The following is a 26,275-nucleotide window of genomic DNA, read 5'->3' as shown; positions in this document are numbered from 1 at the left end:
TGTGAATACAAATCTCCATATTTTAGATTTTGTAATATATCTTCAGACTTACTGCAGTAAGTCTTAAGGGGGCTTTGGAAGTTTCATACTGTGTCTAGTGAAATTCTCTCAAGTGTTAGAGGTAAAAACTGAAACATGGAAATAAGTGGGATGCAAATGTTGAAAGAGAAATATTTGATATTGAAGAAGAGTGTACTAGGAGGTAGAATAAAAGAGTTAAATATCTCTGTCTCAGATGTTTCCTGTTTATACTGCTGGAATATGCATGCTTGCAATGCAAACTCAAAGCCAGAAACTTCTTTATATTAACATATATTTGCCATTTCCCTCTTTTTATCAAGAGCTTATAAAAATAAGAGCATCTTAAGATGCATATTTTATATGGAAATCATCTGATGCACATGGCTTTGGAAGGATTTTCTAAGCTTAAGTCAGCTATTTCATAGAGGAGCACTTCATTCCTGCTGTACAATTTATAAATTAATTTACAGTGAGATCCATTTCTAGAATGAATATGTTTTCTTTAACAGATGCAGCAAGTTGAAGCCTGTAATGAAGTAAGTCATAAATGTCATTCTGTGTAGGAAAACTAAACAAAAATAGATGAGTGCCATATCTAGTTCCCTCTGTCCTCCCCTATACTAAAACAAGATAAATATACAGTAAAGTCATTTGAATTAAGACATTTGACAAAATATTAATGTGAAAATGTGATTTAGTGTTTAACATTTTGTTGGTAGCTGAGGACTTTGTTGTGAAGCAGTTATGTGTGATCCTACTTGACCCTCCATATCAGCTGAGCACTGAGGAAAAAATACCCAATCTAGCACTCATGAGAAAGAGCATCCCAACAGCCAGGCACCATACAAAAGCATGAGAGCAGGGAACTACTATAATTACATAGAAGTCTACTGCAGTATAAAGATACACTTACTGTTTTCTTCATTGTATTTAACACTTTGAATTTTTCTTTTCTTTATCTTGCTTCATTCTTGTGGGTTTACTGGAGTGGTGCTATCAGTTGCTATGCAAATGTGAATGAACTAAATATGCTGAGAAGAGGTATTTGATTCTTCCATTTGCTTTGCCTTCCTTTGTTTAATTCTTTATTCTAAACAATCTGATTGTATCTAGACACCAAGAGTGCTGTAAACCAGCTCATTAACTCAGCGATTTGGGCAAACTCAGATCTGTTTGATATGTATATTGATGCTATTGATTTGTATGTATGTTTGATATGCTGTGTATGCACTAACACAGTAAATCCTCTGAAATGTATGGTCTTGGTTTTGGTTGAATTAGAACAAAAGTAGCCTTTTGCCATTTCTTAAAATCAGGTCATTCATGATGCAATACTGCTAGAAGTGCACACTTATTTAATGTATAAATGTTCTTAAAAGTTTTATTTCTCATTCCATCCCATTATTTCCAAGATGTAATGAGCTAAGTTTTAGAACTAGAACTGACAGAGGGTGGGTACAAATGATCAGCAAAATTACCCTGGGTTTTTCCTGGTATTTCTAGTAGTATATACTGCAAAATGCTCGCAAAAATCGTTGTTACTAAGAGCCAATCAGCAGTGACTTAGTTCCAGCTTCCTATGGCAGCTTACAGCCAGATACCAAAAAACTGCAAATCACCATTGGCTCTGTAGTGTTAAAGCCTACCTAAATGCAAAGATGTGTAATTTCAGACCTGTAAGTGAAATGGAGGGCATAGCTGGAAGGAAAAAAGTAAAATTGGCAAAGCTAATTGATGAAGAAAGCAGGATTTCGTCAAGGGGTCTATTCAGTTTGTAACCCGTAAATTTAGCTGTAGTAGAGAAGAGCTGCTCAGGTCACACTCTGGTAGCTGCAGGAGATACTGAGCCAGCAGTCCTGCCTGGCAGAGCAGAGGGATGCACTTGCTCCACTCCCTGGATCACAGAGGACAAGGATCCTGGGAGGGATTAGAGGAGCGTAATGGGGAAGAACAGTGTTACTTCAGAGCTGGGAATAGCTGACTCATTGGTAACCGCTGGGGTTCAAATTTAGGAATGGTTCTTGAAAGGACTTAAAGTTTTCAGAGCCCTGTGTCAAGGAGTTATTTCCAAACAGTTACCCAAGATTTAAGGTGGTTAACGTGTGTTTGGTTGCACCCAAATACCAAAAGCCTTTGGAAAGGAGAGTAAGGTACTTTATAGAGAAAGGCTAGGTTAGGGGCATTACTCAAATGCAAAGAATGGGGTTGAGGATGCAATGGGGCATAAATAATTGAGGTGTGATGTGCAGACTGGTGTCTCATTAAAAGTCCCTTTTGCTGGCCCCTCCTCACGTTTCTACAATATAAACCTGTAATGTAATGGGGGGTTGGGGGGTTGGATGACGTGATTATCTATGATTTTAAAATGCCAATTTTGATTTATATTAGTTTTATTCTGAAGAAGAATGAAGGGCCATTCAGTTAATTGAAACTGTGTTGAATGAAGTGGTGTTCTCTTTCACTAGGCAACGGTCAAATCCCATGTCTCAAAATCCTCACACATATTTTTTATTTTGTCTTTCAACAGGTGTATAAATGATGTGGTAGCATTTCACTCCTTAATGATTTTGCACCAACAACAAGTTTTAGTATTTAGCATTCAATTGTTAGCTACCATCTTTTTTACTTAGAAATTTCTAGTCTTGAAAAAAATATATACATTGTGAAGTCACTAATGCTTCTCTGTGCTGCCAACAGATGTTGACGAATGCACATCAAACCCATGCTCTAATGGAGACTGTGTCAACACACCCGGTTCCTATTACTGCAAGTGCCACACAGGTTTCCAGAGAACTCCTACCAAGCAGGCTTGCATTGGTAAGAAAATTTGCTTCACATTTACTGACATTGCAGATGTTCTGACCCCTTATGTCAGACGCTATTGGAGTTCAAAAAATAGTTAGCAGTACGATTTTGGTAAATCCCAAAAATTTTTATATTAATTGGAGCTCTACTTCTGGGCTACCATGCCATTTATTCTGCTGTTGTCTTTCAACGTTTATCCATTATTCTGTATTATCTGTCACTTGTCTAGGGAATTCTGCAACCAGGAATTCTACAAAAATTTCAGGAAACAGATGATTAGTATGACAGGTGTATATGTATGCAGATGAATATGTGAGTAGGTTTTTAAAGGTATTCATAAAGTAATTGCTGAGCATCACAGAATGTAGCACATACTGTATAAGTGTAAAGTAGTATTTTTCCTATCTCTGATACAATGAGAATAAATACGTAAACATCTTTGGAATTTTTTTTTCTAAGTAATATTTAAATAACATGACAGTATTTTTCAAAGCAGTAATTGTCACGATACTTTTTTACCTTATAGTATTTCTCTGATTGTGTGATTTTTATTTTTATTTTTTGCCTTAGATATAGATGAGTGTATCCAGAATGGTGTTCTTTGTAAAAATGGCAGGTGTGTAAACACTGATGGAAGCTTCCAGTGTATATGCAATGCTGGGTTTGAACTGACTACAGATGGAAAAAATTGTGTGGGTAAGAACTCTTCCAAATAATTGGCCAAGCATCAGCGTGGTGACTCTAGAAATCACAGTACTTCATATTACAATTAAGGTTACAATTAAGGATTCCTTTTTAAAATCAGGTATGACCTGAGGTGAACTCAGAGCCCCTGCATTCAAATAGTTATAATATGGAAATGCATGGTTTTAAAAAGAAAGATTGAGGTAATTTTTGTTTTGAAGCTGCATCTTTTCTCAAGGGTCCCAGGTGCCAATGCCATGAATAACATTTTTCCCTAAAGCTTCATTGCAAGTGCTCCATGTATTAGCACTGCTGAAGAAAAAACTGATTTTAATTTTGACTGCACTGTGTCAAAAAAATCTTCCTAGATAAACAAGCTCTTAATTCTATCAGGTGATTGAAACTTTTTATCCTTTCATGTAAGAAAGAAGTGGCACCCTGTTCTTCCATACACAGTCTGCTGAAACACACAAAGTAACTGATCACAGCGGGGAAAAAAATTGCTGCTTTGTCTATACAGTGAAAACTCTTCAGATACTTCATCAGACTTATGAGTAGAATTTAATCTTCAAATGAAGGAGTATGTCACATCAGATGTGATTGTTTATTTTTAATGTGTCATTTTCTGGAAGGTGAGGAACTATAAGCAGTTTTCTTTGCAATATTTTGCAGACCATGATGAGTGTGCCACTACAAACATGTGTTTAAATGGGATGTGCATAAATGAAGATGGGAGTTTTAAATGCATCTGCAAACCAGGATTTGTTCTGGCTCCAAATGGGCGTTACTGTACTGGTAATGTAGAACTGAGGGCTAATGCATTAAAACAATCTTGATTGAAAGTGGGTTTTCCTGTCCATTCGTTCGTGCAAGAATGGCAATCTCGTCACATGGCTTTAATATACTAATACCTTAATAACTCATTACAGTCAATTCCTTAAGCTGCCTAGAATAAAAATAAGTTTAACATACAAAAATAAATAACTAAATTATTTAATAGTACTGTGAAAGCTACAACAGATGATAAATTAGCTTTTGAATATTCTTGGAGCATTTTAAATGCAGCAGAATATGCAGCCCCTTCATGAAATGGTAAAGTGAGAAGTAATATGGGTTGTTTAAAAGGTTGAAAAGATTTTACACTGATGAACACACACAGTATGTTTTCCACACCACTATTTTGGCAATTCAGAGTGCATAACACTTAAGACATTGTATTTGCCACATAGCATTACAAACTTTTATAAGTGATGTAATTGAAATATTAAACATTTTAAGAATAGAATCTGGTTTAGCTTCTGTTTTAAGTAAATTAGTGGAAGATAACCTGTTGCTGCAGAAGTTTGAATTTGAGTCGTTTCTAGTAAGTGCAAAATCATCCAAACTGTTAGTTTTCTGATTTGATGTTGAAACCTTTCTATTAATTTTGGTTTTCTGAATGTAGATGCAGCTTGGCTGTTGACTTAGGTAGAAATTGGTGACCAATGAAAAGTTTGTAATTAAAATTTACCATCAAGTGGATCTTCTGTGATTAGTGCTTCCTTAACTGTACTTTAAAACAAAGTTTAATATCATGGGATGGACAAAGGGGAGAATTTATCAGTTATTTTTCTTAGTGTAGAATCTGAAGTGTCTCTAATCCTATGTTTTTTCTGGTTTGCGTGATTTTTGGTTTGGTTTGGTTTGGGTTTTTTTTTTTAATAATGTGTAGATGGAATTTTGATTATTTACTGTAATTCCAAGATGACATTTTTACTAGAAATAAAACAAGGATATGTTGATGATTCATCTGCTATCATAAAGTAATTTGGTAATGTTTTTAAAATATTAATTGTAATCTCGCCTAAAAACAGCAAATTGATTGTTTTGTGTTGCCTCCTGTTAGATATTGATGAATGTCTGACATCAGGAATTTGCATGAATGGTCATTGTATAAATACTGAAGGTTCCTTCCGGTGTGATTGTCCACCTGGCTTGGCTGTTGGAGTTGATGGTCGCGTGTGTGTAGGTAAGTGAGATATTTTTTTTCATCAAAAAGCAAGTGGAATTATCAGGTTGTCATATTAAAGAAATACATCAAGTGGTATCCTTCTAGATAATGTTGACATCAAACCACAGAGGATCTGTTCTAGAATAAGTCCAGACTATTTGTCTTTTGTTTTGCTATGTGTTTGTGTTAATATATGTGCATGTGTGTATATATATTTATATTCAGTTATGAATCCGAATCACTAAGACATATCTTGGTTGCGACACTTTGTAATTTTGCACTCCCCTTTTCATTTCTTTCTCTAATCTGAAAACATTTTATTCTGCCTGTACCATAGTGTTAAAAAAGAAGCTCTAGGAGGAGAAATAGTGAAAACTAGATACACTTGTTTCTGTGAACTCAAATATCATTATTAAGAATTATTAGGAAATCTTGCATTATGCTATCCCATAAACCTAGTGTTAAAAGACAATAAGCTTAAATTCCTCTGTGGAATCAGAGTGGCACCACCTTTTGTTTACCAGTTACTCCTATAAACTAAATTTACAGTATTTATTCTTCCTGGCATCTCTTTTTTGTTTTCAGCATGCCCTTTGTAGTCTGCTGATGAATAATCTTTCGTCATATAATATGAACTGCAGTCTTATCCCCTCAAATGTTACTGGTTGACAGTTAATAGATTCTTCACCCAACTCTACCAGGAGCTCTAGCACTGGTTCAGGGAGCTCATTGGAGGAAAATGGAGCATTTTCAACCCGATGAAGAATAAAAAGGGGTAGACAGCAAGACGTATTATTACCTTGTTTTCTGCTGATTGCTGATGAAGATGTTGGAGAGGAATATACATTTTATAAAAATTTCTGAGAGTGGTAGGACTACATGCACTAGGGACTGTGATACTGCAAAGTTCCTTAAACCGATTTAATCTGCATGAGATGCCAACTTTCCCTTCTTCTGAATTTTGAAGCATCAGTTATGTATCTTCTTTCTTCTTCCATATCTCATGAATGTATCTATCATGAGGCATATTTTGTGTCCCTAGGTTCACTTAGTGGGTGGGCTTGACATTGAGCTTCAGCAGGCTAATGTGCATGGAAAGGGGCCTCCTTGAGTGAAAAGCACACCTCTGGCAGCATCACAACACATTAGCTTCACTTTGGTACATGACCTTGTGTGCTAGGTGCTTCTGGTTACTGGACTGCCATTGGAGCTGGTGTTAGATCGGGACAGCTGGTTATGTCATGATGTCTGACAAGTTCATGAAGCAGTAAATGCAAAGAGGTGACCATTGGCTTAGCTCTGCAATAGTCATATCTATTAATCAGCACTATGACCGTTCTTGCTGATGGGTGCATATACCTATGTCTTATCTGCCTGTGTCCAGATAAAGGAAAGACAGACTTCATCACAATGTTTTGATGTTGATCTCGTACTGAAAGGATGTGAGGTACTACATCCTTACATTACTATTATCAATTCATTTTAAATAAGATTTTAAATTATGCAGAAGTTCATTATCCTTTAAAATAAAATCTAGTGCAAGCATTCCTGTCAAGTGCCTGCACAAGTTGGCCCTTTCTGTTACCACTTCAGTTTAAAAATGCACAATAAAAACCCAGAATGGCTTTAAAAATAGGCTAATAAAAAGACAAAACACCTTCTCAGTCTCTCAACTGAAACCCAAATATTTGTTGTTTTGAATAAATGAGATATTTAGTTAGCAAAACTATACTAAAGATTAAACTAACAAAAGCAAGGTTTGCTCTCTCCTATATGGTAGCCAAATTGTTTTCTTGTGGTTTATTAAACATTTGGAGAAAAGCAATGAAAAGATAAAACAATGAGAATAGGCTTGGTATACTGTTTTTAGTATAGGAACTTCACGGCTTAGTGACACAGCAGCAAAACCAGATTTGAGTACAAGCTGTTCAGTATCTTTTTTGTGGTCCAAGTTGGCCTCATCATTACCCCTGTCAGTGATACAGCTGCAAAGAATCAATGCAGCGCTCTTTTTTCTGTGCTTTCATTCACCTAATGCTACCATAGTTCTAGCAGCTAAAGGCTTCACAGGTTGGCCATCGGCTGTGCACACTATTTTTTATTTGAAAAAGTTCAGCTTCACATGTCACATAGCTTTAAGGTTTGCCATAAATGCTTAGATTTTCAACAGGAAATACCCTTAATATGACAAAAATCATAAAGCAGAATCACAATTTATTTGGAAAATTAATTTTAAAAAGATGATGTAATTATTCCAGGCATAAAGTAACATAAGAAATTTCAAATATTGCATATCAAAAATATCCTTATACATGACCTTTTGATAGAATTTCTAAGGCAATCTGCTGTTTAGAATTTTATGTGTGTGTGTGTATATATATGTATGTGTGTTTATATATACATAGACATGCTGTGTTAACTACAGGAATTCGCTGTCTGGCTATTCTGTCCCATATCGTACATGAACTAAATAATACTTTTCAGACACTCCAGCTGCTAGAATATTTGTAGTCTGAAAGTTGGTAAGTTACATGTGGCTTCCTTTTAACAGTATTCCCACAAATGTGCTAGGTAATTAGCAAAAATGCAAAATCAAAGAGCCTGCAATCAAATTCTGTCACTCTTACTTTAAGCTCTATTTTACTTCTGAATAGTGCCATTGATTCTGGTGGGACCATTCATAGAATAAATTGCTTTTTTATTTAGTATTAATAAGTATGGCAGGGTCAATCAGAAAATGTTATACAGGTTTGGAATGAAAAAATGCATCAAGGGGGGACAAATGGGGGATAAATACTCAGAGCCAAACTGGTGTTTGCAGGCATTTCAGGTTTAGCTATACTTCTAACTGCAGCTCCATGCTCAGATACCTCAGCTGGCTCTCTGTGTGTGTTTGTGTATCACCTCAGAACTTGTACTGAGCTATGGCTATGGCTTTGTGCAGTGTTGAGACACTTATAATTCAGTCTGCGGTTCACACCTCTGCCCAAAGCTGTAGTCATGCAGAGCAAAATAGTTAAGTTTTATTTCACCCTGGTTATACTGCAGAATCATACCTCAGAGTGCCTGTCATGAACATTGCATGATTTGATCTTCTGAAGAACCTGGAGGGTGCAGTGACTTGCACTGAGAATTGGTCAATCAATCTTTTCAACCAACCTTGACCATAATTGTGATGGTGATAACATTTGCAGATGTTGGAAGGTTGGAAGGGCTACGCCACAAAATTTTAAGAGTCTAGAAATGCTATTATCTGGGCAACAGTGGTTTCCTATAAACAAGTGCACAGTTACAGCAGTACCAATGCTAAACTCTGATCTAGGGCATAAAATAAGTTCTCCAGTGTTCTGAAATTAGTAGCCAAAGGCTGATCGAATTATATATGGGGAGCAGGGCAGGTTCCATCAGTAAGGTGCATGCTCAGAGCTGTTGTGACATTGGGAACCTAAGCTTGGTGAGGTGCCATTGCCAACAGCAACTGAACCATGGATAAAGCAGTTCTTGTCCTTCTATCCTTGTTATCAGCATGGGAAGCACAGCCCATGGAGGACATTCTTCCTGTCATACGATTGCTGTTTTGCTTCTGGGGGATCCAGCTTGGTTCCTCATCCTGCACAGGCTTTGTGAATCACTGTGTGGATAAGACTGTTCTATAACTAGTTAGGCAATCCTCCCCAAATTCCCTGTGGAAACACTGCTTTCTGTGGTAAAGCACCTGCTTTCTTCTTATGCAAGAGCAGTTGCTCAGTACATCTGTAGCTTCCTCCAGCTACTGCCCACATTTCACATCTTTGAAGACCTTCCTACAGTGCTTTTTTGCACACTTCCCAATCTTTTCTCCCCCTGAAATTTCCCTCGGTGCTATTTCCTTCCCTTGAATTGCTTCTTCATTCTCTCCCAGACACCTAACTAGAAGGAAGCTTTCACTTCTGTGACAGGGCAATGATCGAAGCCCCTTTACTCATGGCAGAGCATGGCAGAGTGGCATCTGGACTTGTTGGATGTGTGGGGAGAGGATGTGATGCAGCTAGCTATTTCGTAGAGTACATGAACAGACATTTCTTGTGCAAAAATTCCTGATTGTTGTCAAGCATAATAATCTTTTCCTGCTGTCAAATGCAAGCAAATTGTGCTGGCTTCACCTTGACTCTTGGCAAGGAATAAGCCCTGAAATCTGGGCCACAATTAACTGTGCTCCAGAACTATCTGTTCCATGGGATACCAAAAGCAAGGAAAACATTTATGTGCAGGCAATCCTGTTTTATCAGAGCCAGCTTACAACACTTGAAGAACAGGCAGAACACATAAGGAATTGCCAGTTCTTATATGGATTGGCACAGGGTATTCAACATCCACTGTAAGATTTTTCGTGCAACTTTTCTTCGTTGTTTTGAGGTCATCTTTTAAGTAGATAACTAACTGGATTCCCTTAGACCCTACTCGGTTTCTGAGTGCACCCAAGTTCATGTCGAGGCCAAGTGTATGGTAGTTTTACTGGGAGATGGACAAGGAGCACGAATTAAAGCCATGTGCTGGCCTGTTCCATAAAGATGCCTGAAACAAAAAGTGTTTCTGTAGCTTCAATAAGTGTCTGTAGAAGTGTAAGAGCCAAAACTAAAGGCTATTTGCTCTACCTGTATCCTGCAGTTCTCAACCACACTTTTAGATGGACTGTCCACCCACTTGCCTGTTAGAAGTTTTCCAATATTATCTTACAAGCAGATATGAAAAAGGCATCTAACCCTGACTGAAAAACCAAAACAACAACAACAAATAAAAAAACCACATAAAAAGGGATCTAAGAGACATTCTCATAGTTCCTGCATAAGCATAGCAGATGGTTATAGCTGCAAAGGTAGGGCTGAAGGCCTGCCTTGGGAGCTGCAGCTCTTGGGAGATGTGCATAATTTTTCTGCTGTCCTTTATGGCGTGATTTTTATGGTTGGAGACCTTCCAGGTATTATCTGGTTTCTTTGTGTAATAAGTGGTGGTTTGTCCTGGCCATCATTTTCATCCCCCTCCCCAGGTATGGCGCTTTAATTTCCATAGTGGCTTTTCAATCACAAACCTCCAGAACTTTCTTATGCTTTAGGCAGTAGTGCCACTTTCCCCACTATCTAGTCATGTGGAAGAATTGCTGAATTGCTCTTCCTAGCTAGGTATTGGGACCTCTTTGATATCCTAAACCTAAGCCAGCACTGGTGCCAGTTTACATATTAATCTATTAAGGCAGCCATATCATGTAAACACTGGTCTGAACAATATGCTGAAATTGCACTTCTGCTCAGAATTTGTAAATTCAGTAGGAGGCTATGTTCTTCTTTTTGGAAAAAGGTAGACTCCCATATTGCCAGCACTGGCCTGCTGGTGAGTTATCCTACATAAAGAACCATTTTGGAAGTAAACAGGAGATCTGCATGTCCAGGTTATGGTTGTAGTACTTCTCAAAGGCAAAAATTCATCACCACATGGTGATTCAAGCTTTCTGTGTTTCTTACTGACATACATGTTGACGGATTTACAAAGCTGCTCTGATGAGTGGGTGATCTTTGCTGGGTAATATGGAATGCTTTTAAATTTGCTCGCAATATGCTGCTTCAGGTGGTTTTAAAGTGCTGTGTAGAATTGCCCTTGATGCCATCAGGTTTATTGTAGCTGAGCAGTGGAGGTGTAGCCAATGTAACCGTTTTGTTAAAAAATTTCTTTTTATTTTACCTCTTGTTGAGAGAGTATGCATGCATTTCACAGTCAGCCTAAGGAAATAAATTATTTCTTTGTTTGCCCTTTCATAGATACTCATATGCGTAGCACATGCTATGGAGGCATCAAAAAAGGAGCATGTGTGCGTCCTTTCCCTGGTGCTGTGACAAAGTCTGAATGTTGCTGTGCCAATCCTGACTATGGTTTTGGAGAGCCATGTCACCCCTGTCCTGCTAAAAACTCAGGTAAAATTTTGTTTCTTTGAATACTACAGTGGACATACAGACTTAAAAATTCTCATTCAGATCAGGTTGTTCATGTATTTCATGCCTTAAAGTGCACTGAATAGGGTACTTAATGGAATTGTACACTGCTTCTGGAAATGGCTTGTCCTTCAAAGAAAAACTCTCTGGTATTTTATGTTGAGTGTTTGTGGTTTTATGCATTTTAACATTTAGGGTGAACCTAGTTCCAGAGCTGGACAGACTGTGATAAAATTCAAGATGAAGAACATGAGTATGCTATGGATGAACTTGAGTCCCTGAATGAAGTGTTTGCTTTAAGTAATAATACTTTGAAGAGACAAGCAGAGTGCTCTGATGAATGTGTAGATTTCCTAGTTAAACCAATCCAGTTTAAAAGAGCAGCCCACATTAATTTTAGAAATTTGTATTTCATTTTACAAGAATCAGTTCTCTGGTAAACATGGGGGTTGATTAAAAAAATAATCTCTTGAATATAGAATTGAGATGATGTATCTTGGACAGTATTTCCATTCAGTGTAGTTTTCTGAAATAGCAGAAAACTATTTAGAAGAAATTAAATAAAGCTGGCATTATGGTTGAAAGCAGTAACTTAAGGAGACAACACTGTCAAAAAGCATAACGAAATCACTTGAGCGTTTTAATTCTTGCTATCAAATTTCATTTTTTTATATATGTGAAAGTTCAGGGTGTAATGCTGCTTAAGGTATTTAGCTTTATTATCTATAAATAGTTATTTCATGTGAACATTGGCATTTTATTAGTTACATTGTAGGAAAAGCATTTTGAAAAAAGCAAGTGGATTTGATTTAGGATTAAAGAAAGTGAAACACTGGAAATAACATTTTCTTTTTTCTCCACCATCTCTTGCTTCAATTGAGTAGCTGAATTCCATGGCCTTTGTAGCAGTGGGATAGGTATTACTGTGGATGGACGAGGTACGTTGCATATTTTCTTTAATGCATATGATTCAAGGTTAAACAAATATACTCAGAATTGTATTTTTCTGTAACATACTAGAGTGGAGGTTTTTGCCTTAAGATTAATATGTTGATTTTAGTATTTTCATTATCAAAGTACAATAATTCAGTGTTGTCTAAAGAAGAGGCCAGAATTAATCCTCTACCTTGGATTCTGACTGACCCTGACAATCGAAAAAAAAGTAATCCATTTTAAAGGTTTGACCTGGAATTCATTTTTATTTTTTAGAATAGTCATCATACTGTTCTCCCTCATTTGGGGAATGACAGGAGCCACTTGCTTTTGTAGCTGATTTTCAGTCAGCTGGGGTAGTAATAGAGCAGGTTTCACTCCAGGTCCAGTGTTCACTACATGGACTGCTTCCATGGAGGGATCATTTCTCTGGTGACTCAGAGTTGGAAGGGAGCTGTCTAAAAAAATCCTCCTAAAAAAAGTCCTGAAATGAGCGCTTGCATTTAGTACTGGGAATTGTAAAGCTCCAGCTCCTTTTTCTAGTACCACAGAGAGAGGGATTTTAAAAATAATAGCTGAGCCAGGCCTGAAGTAGGGGTGATACATGCTGCAGCTGCCAAATAAGTAGAGTAGGTTGAAGAAGGAATGGTGGAACACGGTGTTATGATTTGCTGCTAGATAGTTCCCTGATGAGTTAATAAAGTTGCAGCCAAATTAAAGCAGATACATATTTCCAGGCATTTAATTTGTATAGCTTTTATCCTTGTCAGCATTAAAGCTCCTATTCAGTTCAGCGGGAACAGCATGAGACCCTCTCATCATTATACTTAGTAACAGCCTACATAACTTTTAAAAATAGTACTATAATAAAAGAAATTCTGTGTCTGTTCAGTACTGTAAGTATATATGCATAGTTTTTTCTTCTCTATGAGCTCATTGCTTAACGTGTTGCCAAACTTACAAGCAATTTGAAATCCATAGAGTTTGTAAATTCTCTCGGCTTTCTTTTCAGTGAATTTTAAAAGTTCTATTTGATGAATCTCTAAATCTCATGAAGAAATAATGGCAATGTACAATAACACTGTTGTACAAACAGCATCCTACCATAAGAATTTGTATGTAGTCTGGTAGAGAGGTTCTATGTTCTTTTGGATACACAGAAAATACAACTTCTCACTGAAAATGTAAAACCAGTTGTGGTCTATACCAGCTGCATGGTAAAGACTATAATCTCTCAGGGGTTCATGTTTCAGCTGAAGTCCCTTTTTGTTTAGGCTTCAAAGAAAACCCTAGTATTTTCTGGACAGCTAGCAGACACCTTGCAGACAATTTTCTTGCTGCTGCTCCTATCATGCTTATAGCAAGGGACTTTGCCAGTTCCATTTCCTAAAGGAGAGGAATTCTGATCCCACATTCAACCCCTAACAAAAATTCCATTGTGTTCCTCATGCATTCTCATTTTCAAGAATGAGTGGGAATATACTTTATTAGTGAAGCTCTTGTCATAGAGATTTTGTTTTACTTTTAGTTGATACATAGCTTGTTAATTAGACAGCAGTCCATCACCACATCCCTACTCCTCTCTTTCAGCTTGTGATTAACAAGTGCAAAACATTCATGTCTTCATCTGGGAGAAATCTGGACGTAGTGAGGACAGAGATTTTACATTCTTGTATAATATAAAAAATAACAAGAAGGGCTGGATGTTCTGAAATCATTAAGTTGATAAGGAGAGGGATATTAATGAAATTGCATGGCTTGTCCCAAAGATACCAACAAGTTTACTAAATGACAGAAAACTTTTTCTCAGAAGAAAACGTAGAGCTGAAGTATTATGCAAATTCATATTTTCTTACAAAAAAAAAAAGTCTTACAAAATTTTCAGATGTCTCATAGCTTTGAGTTTCATCCAGGGATAGCATGATTTTTCCAAATGTGTATCTGAGTATATGTAATTCATGATCTAAACTGCACTTTGGTTGTCCTTTATAAAAGAAAATGTCCTTTATAAAAAAACTGAGCAGGACAAGTATAAAACAAGCTTTTTATGAAGTCACAGCTAGGCCAGCACCCCTGCTGTTCTTTCAGAGATTGGAAAGGGAACTATTTTAAAGTAATGGACTTACCGTATGAGAAGAAATAACTTAATATTGAAAAACCCTCTTTTCCTCAGAGGCAAAAAAATATTAAAACTAGCCTGTTCCTGTTCTTATAGTTCATATGAATATTTTGGCATTTTCCAACAGCAGAAATTCAATATGGGGCTGTAAATTCAGGGAATATATCTCATTCATCATCCTATTCTGTTAATCCAAGAAAAAATTTAAATTTCCAACAAGTGCTATAATTCCTGTAAGACTGAGTATTTTGTGATATTGACCTATGCATTAGTTCTGTATCAAGAAAAGTATTTGTGTCACCTAGTAATTTATAACTTCTTACCTAGATCCTTAATTCACAGGCACTAAGTGCACAGGCTAGATATTTTGCAACATTACAAACACATAGTTCCCTATTGATTTAGGTTGGAAAGAATATCTGGACATCATCCAGCCTAACCTTCTGCTCAGAGCAGGGGTAACTTCAAAGTTGAATCAGGTTTCTCAAGGCCTTGCCTAGTGGAGTTTGGAAAATCTCACAGGATGGAGTTCCCATAGCCTCTCTGGGCAGCTTGCACTCATGCTCAACCACTCTAATGAGGGAGAATTGTTTTCCTGGTGTTAAAATTTTCCCTGTTGTAACTTGTACCTGTTTTTTCTTGCCCTGTCATTGTGTACCTCAAATAAGAGTCTATCTCCATCTTCTCAGTAATCATCTCTTAAAATCAGAGAACTGCTATTGGATGTCTCTGTCATCTTTCCTTTTGCTGGCTAAACAAGTCCAGTTCCCTTAGCCTGTTCTCATACATCAGGGACTGTTTCTGCTGAGGGACATTAATCACCCTTTTGGAAAAGCAGCACAACAAACTGAATGTAGTCCAGGAGACTCTTGTAGTACACTGAGGATAATTTCTTAATCCAGGTGATAGACAGCCCAACCAGAGGAGAAGCATTACTGTAACTGTTGCTTACCAATACAGATGAACTAATTAGTGAGGTCAAGACTGATGGCACCCTGGGCTGTAGTGATCTTGCCCTGGTGGAACTCATGATCTTAAGGGATATGGGCCAGGTGAAGAGTAAAGCCAGTGAATTTTAAGACAACTTTCAGTTGTTTAAGGAAATAGTGGATGGGACCCTCTGGGAAACTGCCCCTGTGGGCATAAAGGAGCAGAACAGCACTGGCAGGTTTTAAGGACATTTTCCTGAGATTGAAAGCTCTCTATTCACGTGTGAGAAATTAGGCAAGGAAGGCAGGAGACCAGTATGGCTAAGTAAAGACCTTCTGGTCAAACTACAGCATAAGAAGGAAATCCATAGGCAGTTCAACCAGGGACGTGTATCCTGGGAAGAATACAGGGATGCTGCCTAGATGTATAAGCATGGGATCAAGAAACCTAGGATACAGTTGGAGCTGAGTTTGGCGAGGAGTGCAAAGAATACGACAGGCTTCTACAGGTACGTTAGTTGGAAAGGGAAGATGACAAGAACATGTACACAGACACACACAAACACAATAAATAGGACAGGAGAGCTAGTGACAACTGACATGGAGAAGGCTGAGGTACTCAACAGGGTTTTTTTCCTTTCACTGTTAATCACTTTTCCTGTATCTCTCAAGTCTCTAAACATCAAGGCAGGGATGGGGAGAACAAAGGCCCTCCCACCATGGGAGAAGATCAGGTTCAAGACCACCCAAGGAACCTGAACATACACAAATCCATGGGATGTGATGAGATGCATCCCAGGGTCCTGGTGAATGTAGTTGCTAAGCCATTCACCATCATATTTGAAAAACAGCAGTCAGGCAAAGTCCCCAGTGGGTGCAGAAAAGGGAATATTACACCCATTTTAAAAAAAAAAAAAAAAAAAGATAAAAAAGATAAAGAGGATGATGATATGAACTACAAACCAGTCAACCTCACCTTGGTGCACAATAAGATCATGGACCATATACTCCAGGAAGTTATGTCAAAACATGGAAGACAGAGGTGATTAGAGACAGCCAACATGGCTTCACTAAAGACAAATGTACAGTGGAGTGACTGCACCAGTGGACAAGGGACAAACTACTGTCATCTACCTTGACATCTGTAAGACCTTTGATGCAGTCCCTCACAACATTCTTCTCTCTCCGCTAAATTGGAAATAGATAAATTTGGTGGGTGGACTGTTGGATAGATAAGGAATTGGCTGGATGGTCATGTGAAGAGTTATAGTCAATGACTCAGCGGCCAAGAGGAAACCAGTAACAAGTGGTGTCCCTCAGGGGTCTATACGGGGACCAATATTGTTTAATGTCTTCATCAATAATATAGATAGTGGGATTGAGTGCACCCTCAGTAAGCTTGCAGGTGACACCAAGCTGAGTGGTGGAGTTGATTTATTAGAAGCAAGAGATACCATCCAGAGGGACCTTGACAGACTTGAAGCGTGGGCCCATGTGAACCTCATGAAGTGGCCCAAAACTGCACACAGTATTGCAGGTTTGGCCTCTCTAGTGTCAAATAAAGGGGAATAATAAATTCTTTCAGCCTTCTGGCTGCCCCCTTGCTATACCCTTGCTCTGAATGACAGCCCCAACATCCAGTGAGTCAGGTATTGTCCATGTCTATCAAAGGATCAGGTATTTCATGTCTCTCAGTATCTGATTATATTCTGTGTTGTGTTAATATAGATATTAATGAGTGCGCATTGGATCCTGATATTTGCTCCAATGGAATTTGTGAAAACTTACGTGGCAGCTATCGCTGTAACTGTAACAGTGGCTATGAGCCCGATCCTTCTGGGAGGAATTGTGTGGGTAAGTTGCTCAAATTTTTTATTATTGTTGAATAATTAATCACTATATTGATGCTAATTCGAACTGATAGAATTAGGTTGCAAGACATCTACTTAAAGCTTAAATGCAAAAAATCTCTAATGAAACTGTTTTTCTCAGTCACTGCACAGCAAATATTCTTAGTGGTATATTTTTCCATTATTTGGCAGGAGGTTCGGGAAGTGTAAGCAGGAGATATCATTGCAAGTTAGGAATTAATTTCCTGAAAAGCATGGATCAGTTTGTGTTATATTTTAATGCATAACATTTGGCAAGACCACCTAAAAGGTGTTCCTTTCAAGGCTGGATGATAATTTGCCAAGAGCTGAAGGTCACGATTATGCATAATAAAATGTAGCAGATGGTTGTCATTATTATAACGAATGATAACTGGTGGCCTATGTACACAGTCTCGGCAGTATGCAATAATTCGTCATGTCCCCAAGTTACACAAGTGCAGCAGAGTGGATTGCTGCACGGTTCATCCTCTAATTTCTGAAAGCTTCAGCTCATGAGGGAATCAGTGACCCACTCTTAGGATTACACAAATCATGTCTGAACAGTGGGCTGAAGTGTAACAGCTATTCTTCTGTTCTTCAGAATTTTGAGTCACCAGTGTATGGGGATGATTCACTTCAGAAACTTCTAATTATCATTTCTAGTTTGGTTTGGGTTTATACCAGGCTGTTGTTGAGTATCTAGATACATTTGCTGCAAGTGTTTAGGAATACCCAACAGAAGATACCTATGTTATACATTTCACTCTCTGTCTAATTGATTTTATTATTCATGGCTGCGCGTGAAATTCAGTGTTATTTTTTATTTTATTTTGGGGATTTTTGCATCCAAAACCAGTGTATTATACCACAGGGACATCATAAAATATATCACTTATAGTCCTGTTATAGTCCTGTAATTTTAAACAGAAAGACGAAGTTTGTTTTAAAAGCTAGTGGACATCTATCTAAAACATTAGAGTTATAAGTACTGTCCTACTTTCTGATGTGTTTATTCTGGGAAATTACTGTTCTCTACGCTTAAAGGTTTACTGACCTATCAATGGTATTTGTGGTCAACAAAATCCCACCATTTTTGGTAGGGAAAACCTGGAGTATATAACTGGTAGAATATTAATACCAAACATTCCTACCTAGTGATGCAAAGCAAACACAGTTATAGAAGTGTTTCTTTTCATCTGCTTCACTTAAGGAATTTTACAGCTAATTACTTTCTAAAGACCCTAAATATGACCTTTTGGCAGGAAAGGCACTGCTGCAGAAAACTATTGGTAGGTTTTTTTAAATACTTCACATAATATTCTTTTTCCAAATGGATTTTATGGCAAGGAATTTTATTTATCTAGTTACACTTGGGATTATGTAAGTGCTAGCATAGGTATATGTCTGTTTAATTATTTAAATAGAAGTACAACATACTGACTGTGGCGATGCATTTATTCTTAGGAGAATTTTTGCACAAGAGAATTTCATTATGAACACTCAAATAAAGGCTTGAATTATTTTAATTAGTGATACAGATTATGAGCTGCCAGGAAATAAAAATGGTTATTAAATGCAGACAGTATTTTTGTCAGTTTGAAGTGTTTTTAAAGCATGAACTATATTGTTCTGTGTTTTTACAGTGCATATCACAATAGATTACAGTCCAAATCTGAAGTTGCTCTGTGAGATTCTAAAGTAATACATTCATAGCACTGCTAGTTTGGGTTAAAGGGTTGTATGATGACAAGCTTAAAAGTAAAATCTGTTGCTCTTGAAAATGTCAAATTCCAAATCCATCCTTCTCTACTTAGTTAAAATCAGATGAGGTTAGATTAAGTACAGGTTAGTTCAGAAGAGCTTCTTTACAGCTGCCAGACTTCAGCCTCGGGTTCGTCTTCTGGGGAAACGTAGACTTTATTGTCTGAATACTAAAGGAATTTTTAAGTATGTCTTGCAAAATCTAATGTAGTTGGGAAACTACAGCAGCCTCCAGATTGTAATTATATTGCATTGTTGTTTTTCTTCTTTGTTTTTAAATTTAAAGTCTCTGAAAAATCTAGTTGGTTTAAGATTTCATTTGCAACATTAAGTTTGGGAAGTCAAGCAGTCAAAATATAGGAGAAACCCTGAAGCAGGATGAAGTGTCAGGTTTATCATAGCTTATTCTGTCAGTGTTCTTCTATAAGTTTAAGTATTTGTGACATGTGATGGGCTTTAAAAGAAAGTATCTTAAAATTATTTATTATTTTTAAAAATAAACAATAGGGCAATGAGGAAGATGGATTTTTTAATATTATTATTAGCATTATATGTAGTTGGTGTAAGAGCAGTTCAGGGAGTGATGGTAATTTATGGGGTTTTCCTATTCAGTGTGCTTGATATCCTAGTATTAATCATCGGGGGCTTTTTTAATACAGTATACCTCTGGAGGGAAGGCACATACATGTGCTGTTAAGATGTCTGCCATACATGAACTGCACAATTTAGATTTTAACAAACATACTCACTTCATGGATAACAAAATCGATTTTTGGCCACCTAACAGGATTAGAATGGTAATATTAACGTACTGTGATTTGTGTGTTTTAAAAAAATAAAATTAAAATGCTGGTTTTAAAGCAAATAGACCTTTGTGAAGTTGTCATGGTAATATAGTCATACAGTTGACAAAGGCTCCCAGGTCATTCCAGGAAAACATAAATATTATTTTAAGACTATGAACTATTTTAGAGCCTGCTAACAAAAAACTTTAAAAGCAGAACAGAATTTTTTGTAATAAGGATCTGAAAATGTATTAGATTTTTGAAACTAGAATTGGCATTTTTACTTGCTCAGTCTCTGTTGTAGAAAATTGCATATCTGGCAATATAATTGTTGCTGTAGAAAGCAGCAAGGGCTGCTTGTGGAGGTGAAGGCATCTCATGGCATTTGCACTCATTGGTATGTCTAACTCCTCTTTTTGCAGACATTGATGAATGCTCAATGAACGGGCTGCTGTGTGACAACGGGCTCTGTCGAAACAGCCCTGGCAGTTACAGCTGCACCTGTCCAAAGGGTTATGTATTCAGCACTGAGACAGACACGTGTGAAGGTGAAAAATCTGCAAGTTGTGTTCATTTTATTGTTTATCATATAATACTAAAGCTAAATGATCACAAAAGATTCCGAGTAGTGAAAATAACAGAGGGAAAGACAGAACTAAGATACTGCATCCATCATTGCATTCCGATTGCAATTTCTCTCAGTACCTTTTAGTATGGGGTCTTATCATTGAATTTATTTGCAAGTAGACAGTTGTCATGGTTTAACCCCGGCCAGTAACTAGCACCACACAGCCGCTCACTCATTCACCCCACAGTGGGATGGGGGACAGGATTGGAAGAGAAAAAGTGAGAAAATTCAGGTGTTGAGATAAAGACAGTTTAACAGGTAAAGCAAAAGCTGTGCACACAAGCAAAGCAAAACCCAAGGAATTAATTCACAACTTCCCGTGGGCAGGCAGGTGTTCAGCTATCTCCAGGAAAGCCGGGCTCCATCACACATAGCAGTTACTTGGGAAGACAAATTGGGAAGACACTCTGAGCATCCCCCCGCTTCCTACTTCTTCCCCCAGTTTATATACTCAGCATGACATCATATGCTATGGAATATCCCATTGGCTAGTTCAGGCCAGCTGTTCTGGCTGTGTCCCCTCCATATGTCCTGTGCCCCTCCAGCCCTCTCGCTGGCAGGGCCTGAGAAACTGAAGAGCCCTTGACTTGGTATAAACATCACCCAGCAACAACCAAAACCATCAGTGTGCTGTCAGCGTTGTTCTCACACCAAATCCAAAACACAGCACTGCACCAGCTACTGAGAAGAAAATTAACTCTGTCCCAGCTGAAACCAGGACATCGGTTCTTTTCTATATGAAAATATTTGCCTTTCCTTAGATAAAACATTTTTAAGCTTGAATAAAGGGGAATATATGCTTGCATTTGACCATGTAGCGAAGACACTGAATCTGTTATTTAGGGAAATGTGTCAGTTTTGATCACAGTCTCTTCTTTCTTTTCTCCCTTAAGTCAGTGACAATAGTTATTTCTAGATCAAATTCATGTATTTGTGATGCTTTATGTGGTGTTTGAATTGCAAGATCTGGATGCTCCTGCCTGTTGATAATAAAAATTGTCTTTTATTTTTAGAGTATAATCAAAATTGCTTTCTTATATTATGAATGAGCACAGATGTTAGAGCAATGAAAATGTTACATAGCAGAAAATAATGAGAAGTTTTAATTAGAAAAGAAAAATTAAGCAGGGCTGTACAAAAAAAGTCAAAATAGAAGCATTACCTTTTGTCTCAGTTTTTAATGAATATTGAGTAGTAGAATTTTACTGGTCTTTTCCATTAGTTTTTATTTGGTTCCATGATATGTAAATGTCAATATTTGTTGTCATTAGAAAACTTTTACAGTAAATAGTCTTCCAATTTCGTGAGTGATGGGGAAGCTATAATGCTTTGTTATGGAATACCTGTTATGTGAACCAATGTCACTGTCCAGATTTATCTGAAGCCCTGGAAGCCATTATTGTACTCAGCTGCTTGTTGTTACTGATCAGACACAAGTTACTGCCATACAACTAAGCAAACATATAGAAAGGAAAGTGGAAGCACTTTAAACCATCCTTGCTGTGTAAGATCAGACAGGGTAACTTACAGCATTACCTTAGCAGCATACGCTGAACAGGCTAACTTTGCACTGAAGCAGGTGGGGAGCATCCGTGCTCTTTGACAGTTTTCAAGAGGAGTGGAAGCAAGCATTGTGGGGTGGGCAGTTGTGTTTTGAATGCCTCCAGCTGTTTGGAAAGTGAACATGTGTTTACATTCTAAACATCTCATGAAGTGGTTTAAATTCTGGCAGTATCAAATCATTCACCTCTTCACTCTTCCTATTCAAAAGAAATGTTCTTTTATGTTTAGTGTATGTGTGTTTCAGAGGCCCCTTTTAAAAGTTAAAATTTCTGCTTTCCCTGTGTGTTACAAATCAGTAGCACTTGTTCGGAGTACCCCATGGATTTATTGTGCTCTCTCTGCTAAGCTGTCTCGATGCCTGGTATCTATCCACAATGTTCAGGAGAAATTTACTCTTCAGTTTCTGTCTATATGTTTAGTTTCCATGTACTGAATTATTTCTAGCTGTGAAAATAGCTTACCATGTGTCTTTAATGTGCGTGTTTCTTAAGGAACCTTCTAGACAGAAAAACTGGAATAGTACGGTAAAGGGAGATGTGTCTTACTGATATGAGGAGACCATCAACTTCAAAGCGTAACACTGACCAAAAGGTAGATGAATGAGATGCCAGAATGCAAAGAGCCTAGCCAAAATTATTGAAATAAAATGTCTCTGGACTTCCAAATATAAAATGTTTTGTTTTTTTTTTTATGGTAATAATAGTAACATTAATATAAAGGCTCAAGATAAGGATTTGACAACAACAACAACAACATGGTTGCATCGAGCCACCACAGCCTTAGGAAAGAAGCGATCTTTTCTGTCTTCCAGAAATCCTTATCATTATTGTAGTGTGTTTTCTGCTGTGCTAGAAGTTTAGGGATCATAATATAGCGAACCAAATCTGGGAGTCCTTTATCTTAGTTTTTTTGTAAGGGGGGTGTAAGTGGAGAAGAGCATGAGAGAGAGTTATTCTGGGGGAATTCGTTTGAATTGATAGTTTGTTGAGGACAGGGTGACTTTTTTAGATAGCATTGCCAGCTGATATTGACTGCAAAACCATAGCATAAGAAAAAAGTTAAATTTAAGGTAAAACAGAATTAACAGGAAAGTATACAAAGAGAAGAACTAGCAGAAATCCAAATGGTAGGCATGTCCTCTCTTCATAGCACCTTAGTGCATTTTTTCTTAAGTGAGTGTACGTCACATTCTTAAGGAATGTGACGGCTTTCAAGTTTTCTCTAGGGGAATTAGGTACATTTTCCAGATTATCATTTTACGAATCAATTCTAAAAACATGAATAAAGAACCAGTATGATTTATTCAAACTAACACATTGTGGAGCCTCCTACAGTCACCTAGTAATGCAAGAACTGAGATATTTCACAACTCCAGCCAACCTGAACATGAGGTAGAAAATGCACACACACTTGATTTAAACAGGATTTTATGTAAATTAAAATCTGGTCTCTTGTGAAAAAATACTGAGATGGTTATTCAAGCTCATTACGTAAGGTTGTTTGGATTTCTGTTGGTGGGTTAGGTGAGATTTTAATTAATGCATTTACTTTCATTTTCTTTCTTTAACTTTTTTTTTTTTTTTTAGATCTTCATAAAAGTACATGCATCTGTATATGTTTGCAATATTTGTACTGTGGCTCCTGCAAAGACTGATGAAAGAGTATTATTTGATAGTCAAAAAAAATCTGCAAAAGAATAGATCTGTCCCTGTCTCACCTCCTTTTCATGGTGGCCAGCAGGTTTAGCTTGTTACTGAAAAGGAGGATATTTTGCCATCTTTGTAGAATAACAGTGGGTGTGCCTCTCTTGGCTGTATGTCATAACCCTTGTCTCCTGAACTCTGAGCAATGAGCTTGTGATTGGGCATGATTGCTACATTATTATTTAAAATAATAAAACTTTTTGTCAGTAGAAGAAAAAAAAAGTCCTCTTTGCTCATTTGGAAAAAACCCCACAAACCACCAAGCAAAAGATCATTAACTAAAACTTCAGATTTGTAAGAGTATTCTGTTTCTGAGCATAGTTTAGTGTAATCACCCTAAAATACTTCACATTTTTTATTGTCTGTACAGCAGAATCTGAAGGATTTCCAGTTTCTTTCAATATTATCTACATTAACTTACATACATAGGTCATGAAGGATCTGTCATCTCATCTTTAATATGAATCTTATAGTTAAATTGATGTTTAAATTTAGCCAAACAGGTAAAAAAGCTGATCAAGAGGAGTTTAGTATAAAACTGTCTGTATAACCCATTAAATATATTAATTTTTTTCCAATGTTGAGTGGATTAGCAACAGAGGAGTAAATTAATCTCTTTCTGTCCAAATTCTGTTTTCAAAGAAACACTACGTAATTCAGTGTGGAGCTGCAAGTTCACTAGTTGTAAAAAACTTCTGCAGCCAGAAGCTCTGTGTTGGTGCTCTGAAAATGCTCTGATGCTTGTTACTCACCAGTATACTTTTAATTAATATAACTCTTATCAGTTACTGTGAAGAAACAACAAAACCATTCGCTGTTTTTGTTTATAATTCAATTAAATTTTTTATCAGTTTGTTGTGGGGAGCAGGGGAGTTGTTTGAGGCTCCGGAGTCTGTGAAAGTTGAAATTTTTACAGCAAGCTCTGTGGTTTGGATTGTGTTTCCAGTGACATAACTAGTTAAATGTAAACCAGATGTGCTTTGAAGTTAATTTCCACGAATTTACAGTGGACTGTTTCAATTTTTGTTTCTCTGACATTGACAATGTACACTCACTTAAGAAAAAATGTAGTTTTAAAAAAACCCCTCTGATAAACGTTTTCAAATATAGTGGCTTTTATTTTAAAATATAAACCAATATTAAAATAAATTTGTTTTCTTGCTCACTCTTGTTAAAATTACTATTTAATATTCTTATAAGAAAGTGTATAGAAACAATTTTTGTAGTTTGTTTGCATTGTGCGTATGATGCTTTTTCACATGATTCAGCAGAGCGCTAATCCTGAAGTGCATCCATCCTTTAATTTTTTTTCCCTAAATGGTGGTTTTAGGGAGTAGTCCATGCAATATTATAAAACTGTTAATACCCAAAAGCTTTGAGACTTGATTTTTTTGTTTGTTTTGGGGTTTGTTTCTTTGTTTATTTTTCTTCTTTCCCTAGTATAATGCTGAAGTATGTCAAATGCATAAAGTAACAAACTGGTTTTTGGGACATTGGAAGCCTAGAGCATAGTAACAAAATAATTTCAGAAACAACTAGAAGTTAATGCCTCCAGATATTTGTACCCTAACCCTTCGTGAAAGCTGCTTTCCATCTTTCTACTCCATAGAGAGAAATGGGATGAGTATTCCTTCATCTGCATCAGGGCAAAGTGGAATGAGGAGGAGTCTGGTTCTGTGACACATCTTCACTCACCACTGGTCTTGGTGACCAGCTTCTGCCATTCTCATCCCAGGAGATGGAAAGTGACTGTGGGATCAGTGAGGGGCAGGCACTGGCATTTGGGAAGGGTAGAAACTGAGACTGAGAGAAAAAGGAGGAAGGGTGAAAGGGTGAAAGGGGAGCAGACCGCAGCAACCCGGCGGGTTGAGTCAGCTGTTTTGCCAAGCAACACATTTGATGCAGACTTGTCTGAGGATTTAGACTAGGTCATCTGACTTTGGCTTGAAATGGACAGGCAGTTCTCCCAGGCTAGAAAGTGGTCAGCTCTGACAGCGACTTTTCGTCTTTCTGTTCTTCCTCATTTTTGCTAACCCGTGTGCTCAGTTTGAGTCTTTTTCTCTCCTTTCACTGTCTTTGGGTAGAGAATGAAGAACATGGCCCATGAAATCATGAGAGCTGCTTCATTCATAAGGCATTCAACTTTAGCTGCTCTGGCCCCTCCATCTCCAATTACTTATTCTTTTGAGGACACTGACTTCCAGGTGTGGCCCTCAACTGTGTTTTGTTAGGTTTGGGTTTCTTGTTAGCTCTGAAAACCCGAAATACAAGATGTGTTTTCCTGGAAGAAAAATTCTTGTAAACCTCACTTGCTAAATATCAGGGAGAATTAAAGATAGACATGATAACCTAATATTACATCTAATATTAGGTGTGTGAAGTATTTTGAGTTTCATGACCTTTTAAATATTCTGAATATGTTTGAAATGATGTTTTGGATAGTAGTAACTATCTGCTTATTACAGTGTTTTGTCTTGCACATTGGTTCTGTATGTGTGGACCTGTGTGTTGTTGGGCTGC

At 37.2% G+C, this 26,275-nt stretch overlaps 1 protein-coding gene across 1 annotated transcript in view; it reads left to right on the top strand.

Moving 5' to 3' along the window:
• The window catches only part of FBN2 (fibrillin 2), a 174,351-nt gene that overhangs the window by 74,285 nt on the left and 73,791 nt on the right, over positions 1 to 26,275 (top strand). Inside the window, exons 12-19 of the mRNA XM_037373880.1 lie at positions 2,719 to 2,838; positions 3,397 to 3,522; positions 4,183 to 4,305; positions 5,396 to 5,518; positions 11,293 to 11,445; positions 12,348 to 12,401; positions 17,173 to 17,298; positions 20,284 to 20,409. Coding sequence (XP_037229777.1) covers positions 2,719 to 2,838; positions 3,397 to 3,522; positions 4,183 to 4,305; positions 5,396 to 5,518; positions 11,293 to 11,445; positions 12,348 to 12,401; positions 17,173 to 17,298; positions 20,284 to 20,409 — 951 coding nt within the window. The remainder of the gene's footprint in view (positions 1 to 2,718; positions 2,839 to 3,396; positions 3,523 to 4,182; positions 4,306 to 5,395; positions 5,519 to 11,292; positions 11,446 to 12,347; positions 12,402 to 17,172; positions 17,299 to 20,283; positions 20,410 to 26,275) is intronic.

The sequence above is a fragment of the Falco rusticolus genome, chromosome Z, assembly GCF_015220075.1.
Source record: "Falco rusticolus isolate bFalRus1 chromosome Z, bFalRus1.pri, whole genome shotgun sequence".
NCBI lineage: Eukaryota > Metazoa > Chordata > Aves > Falconiformes > Falconidae > Falco > Falco rusticolus.
The sequence above is the reverse complement of the archived record's forward strand: the minus strand, read 5'-3'. Positions and strand labels throughout refer to the sequence as shown.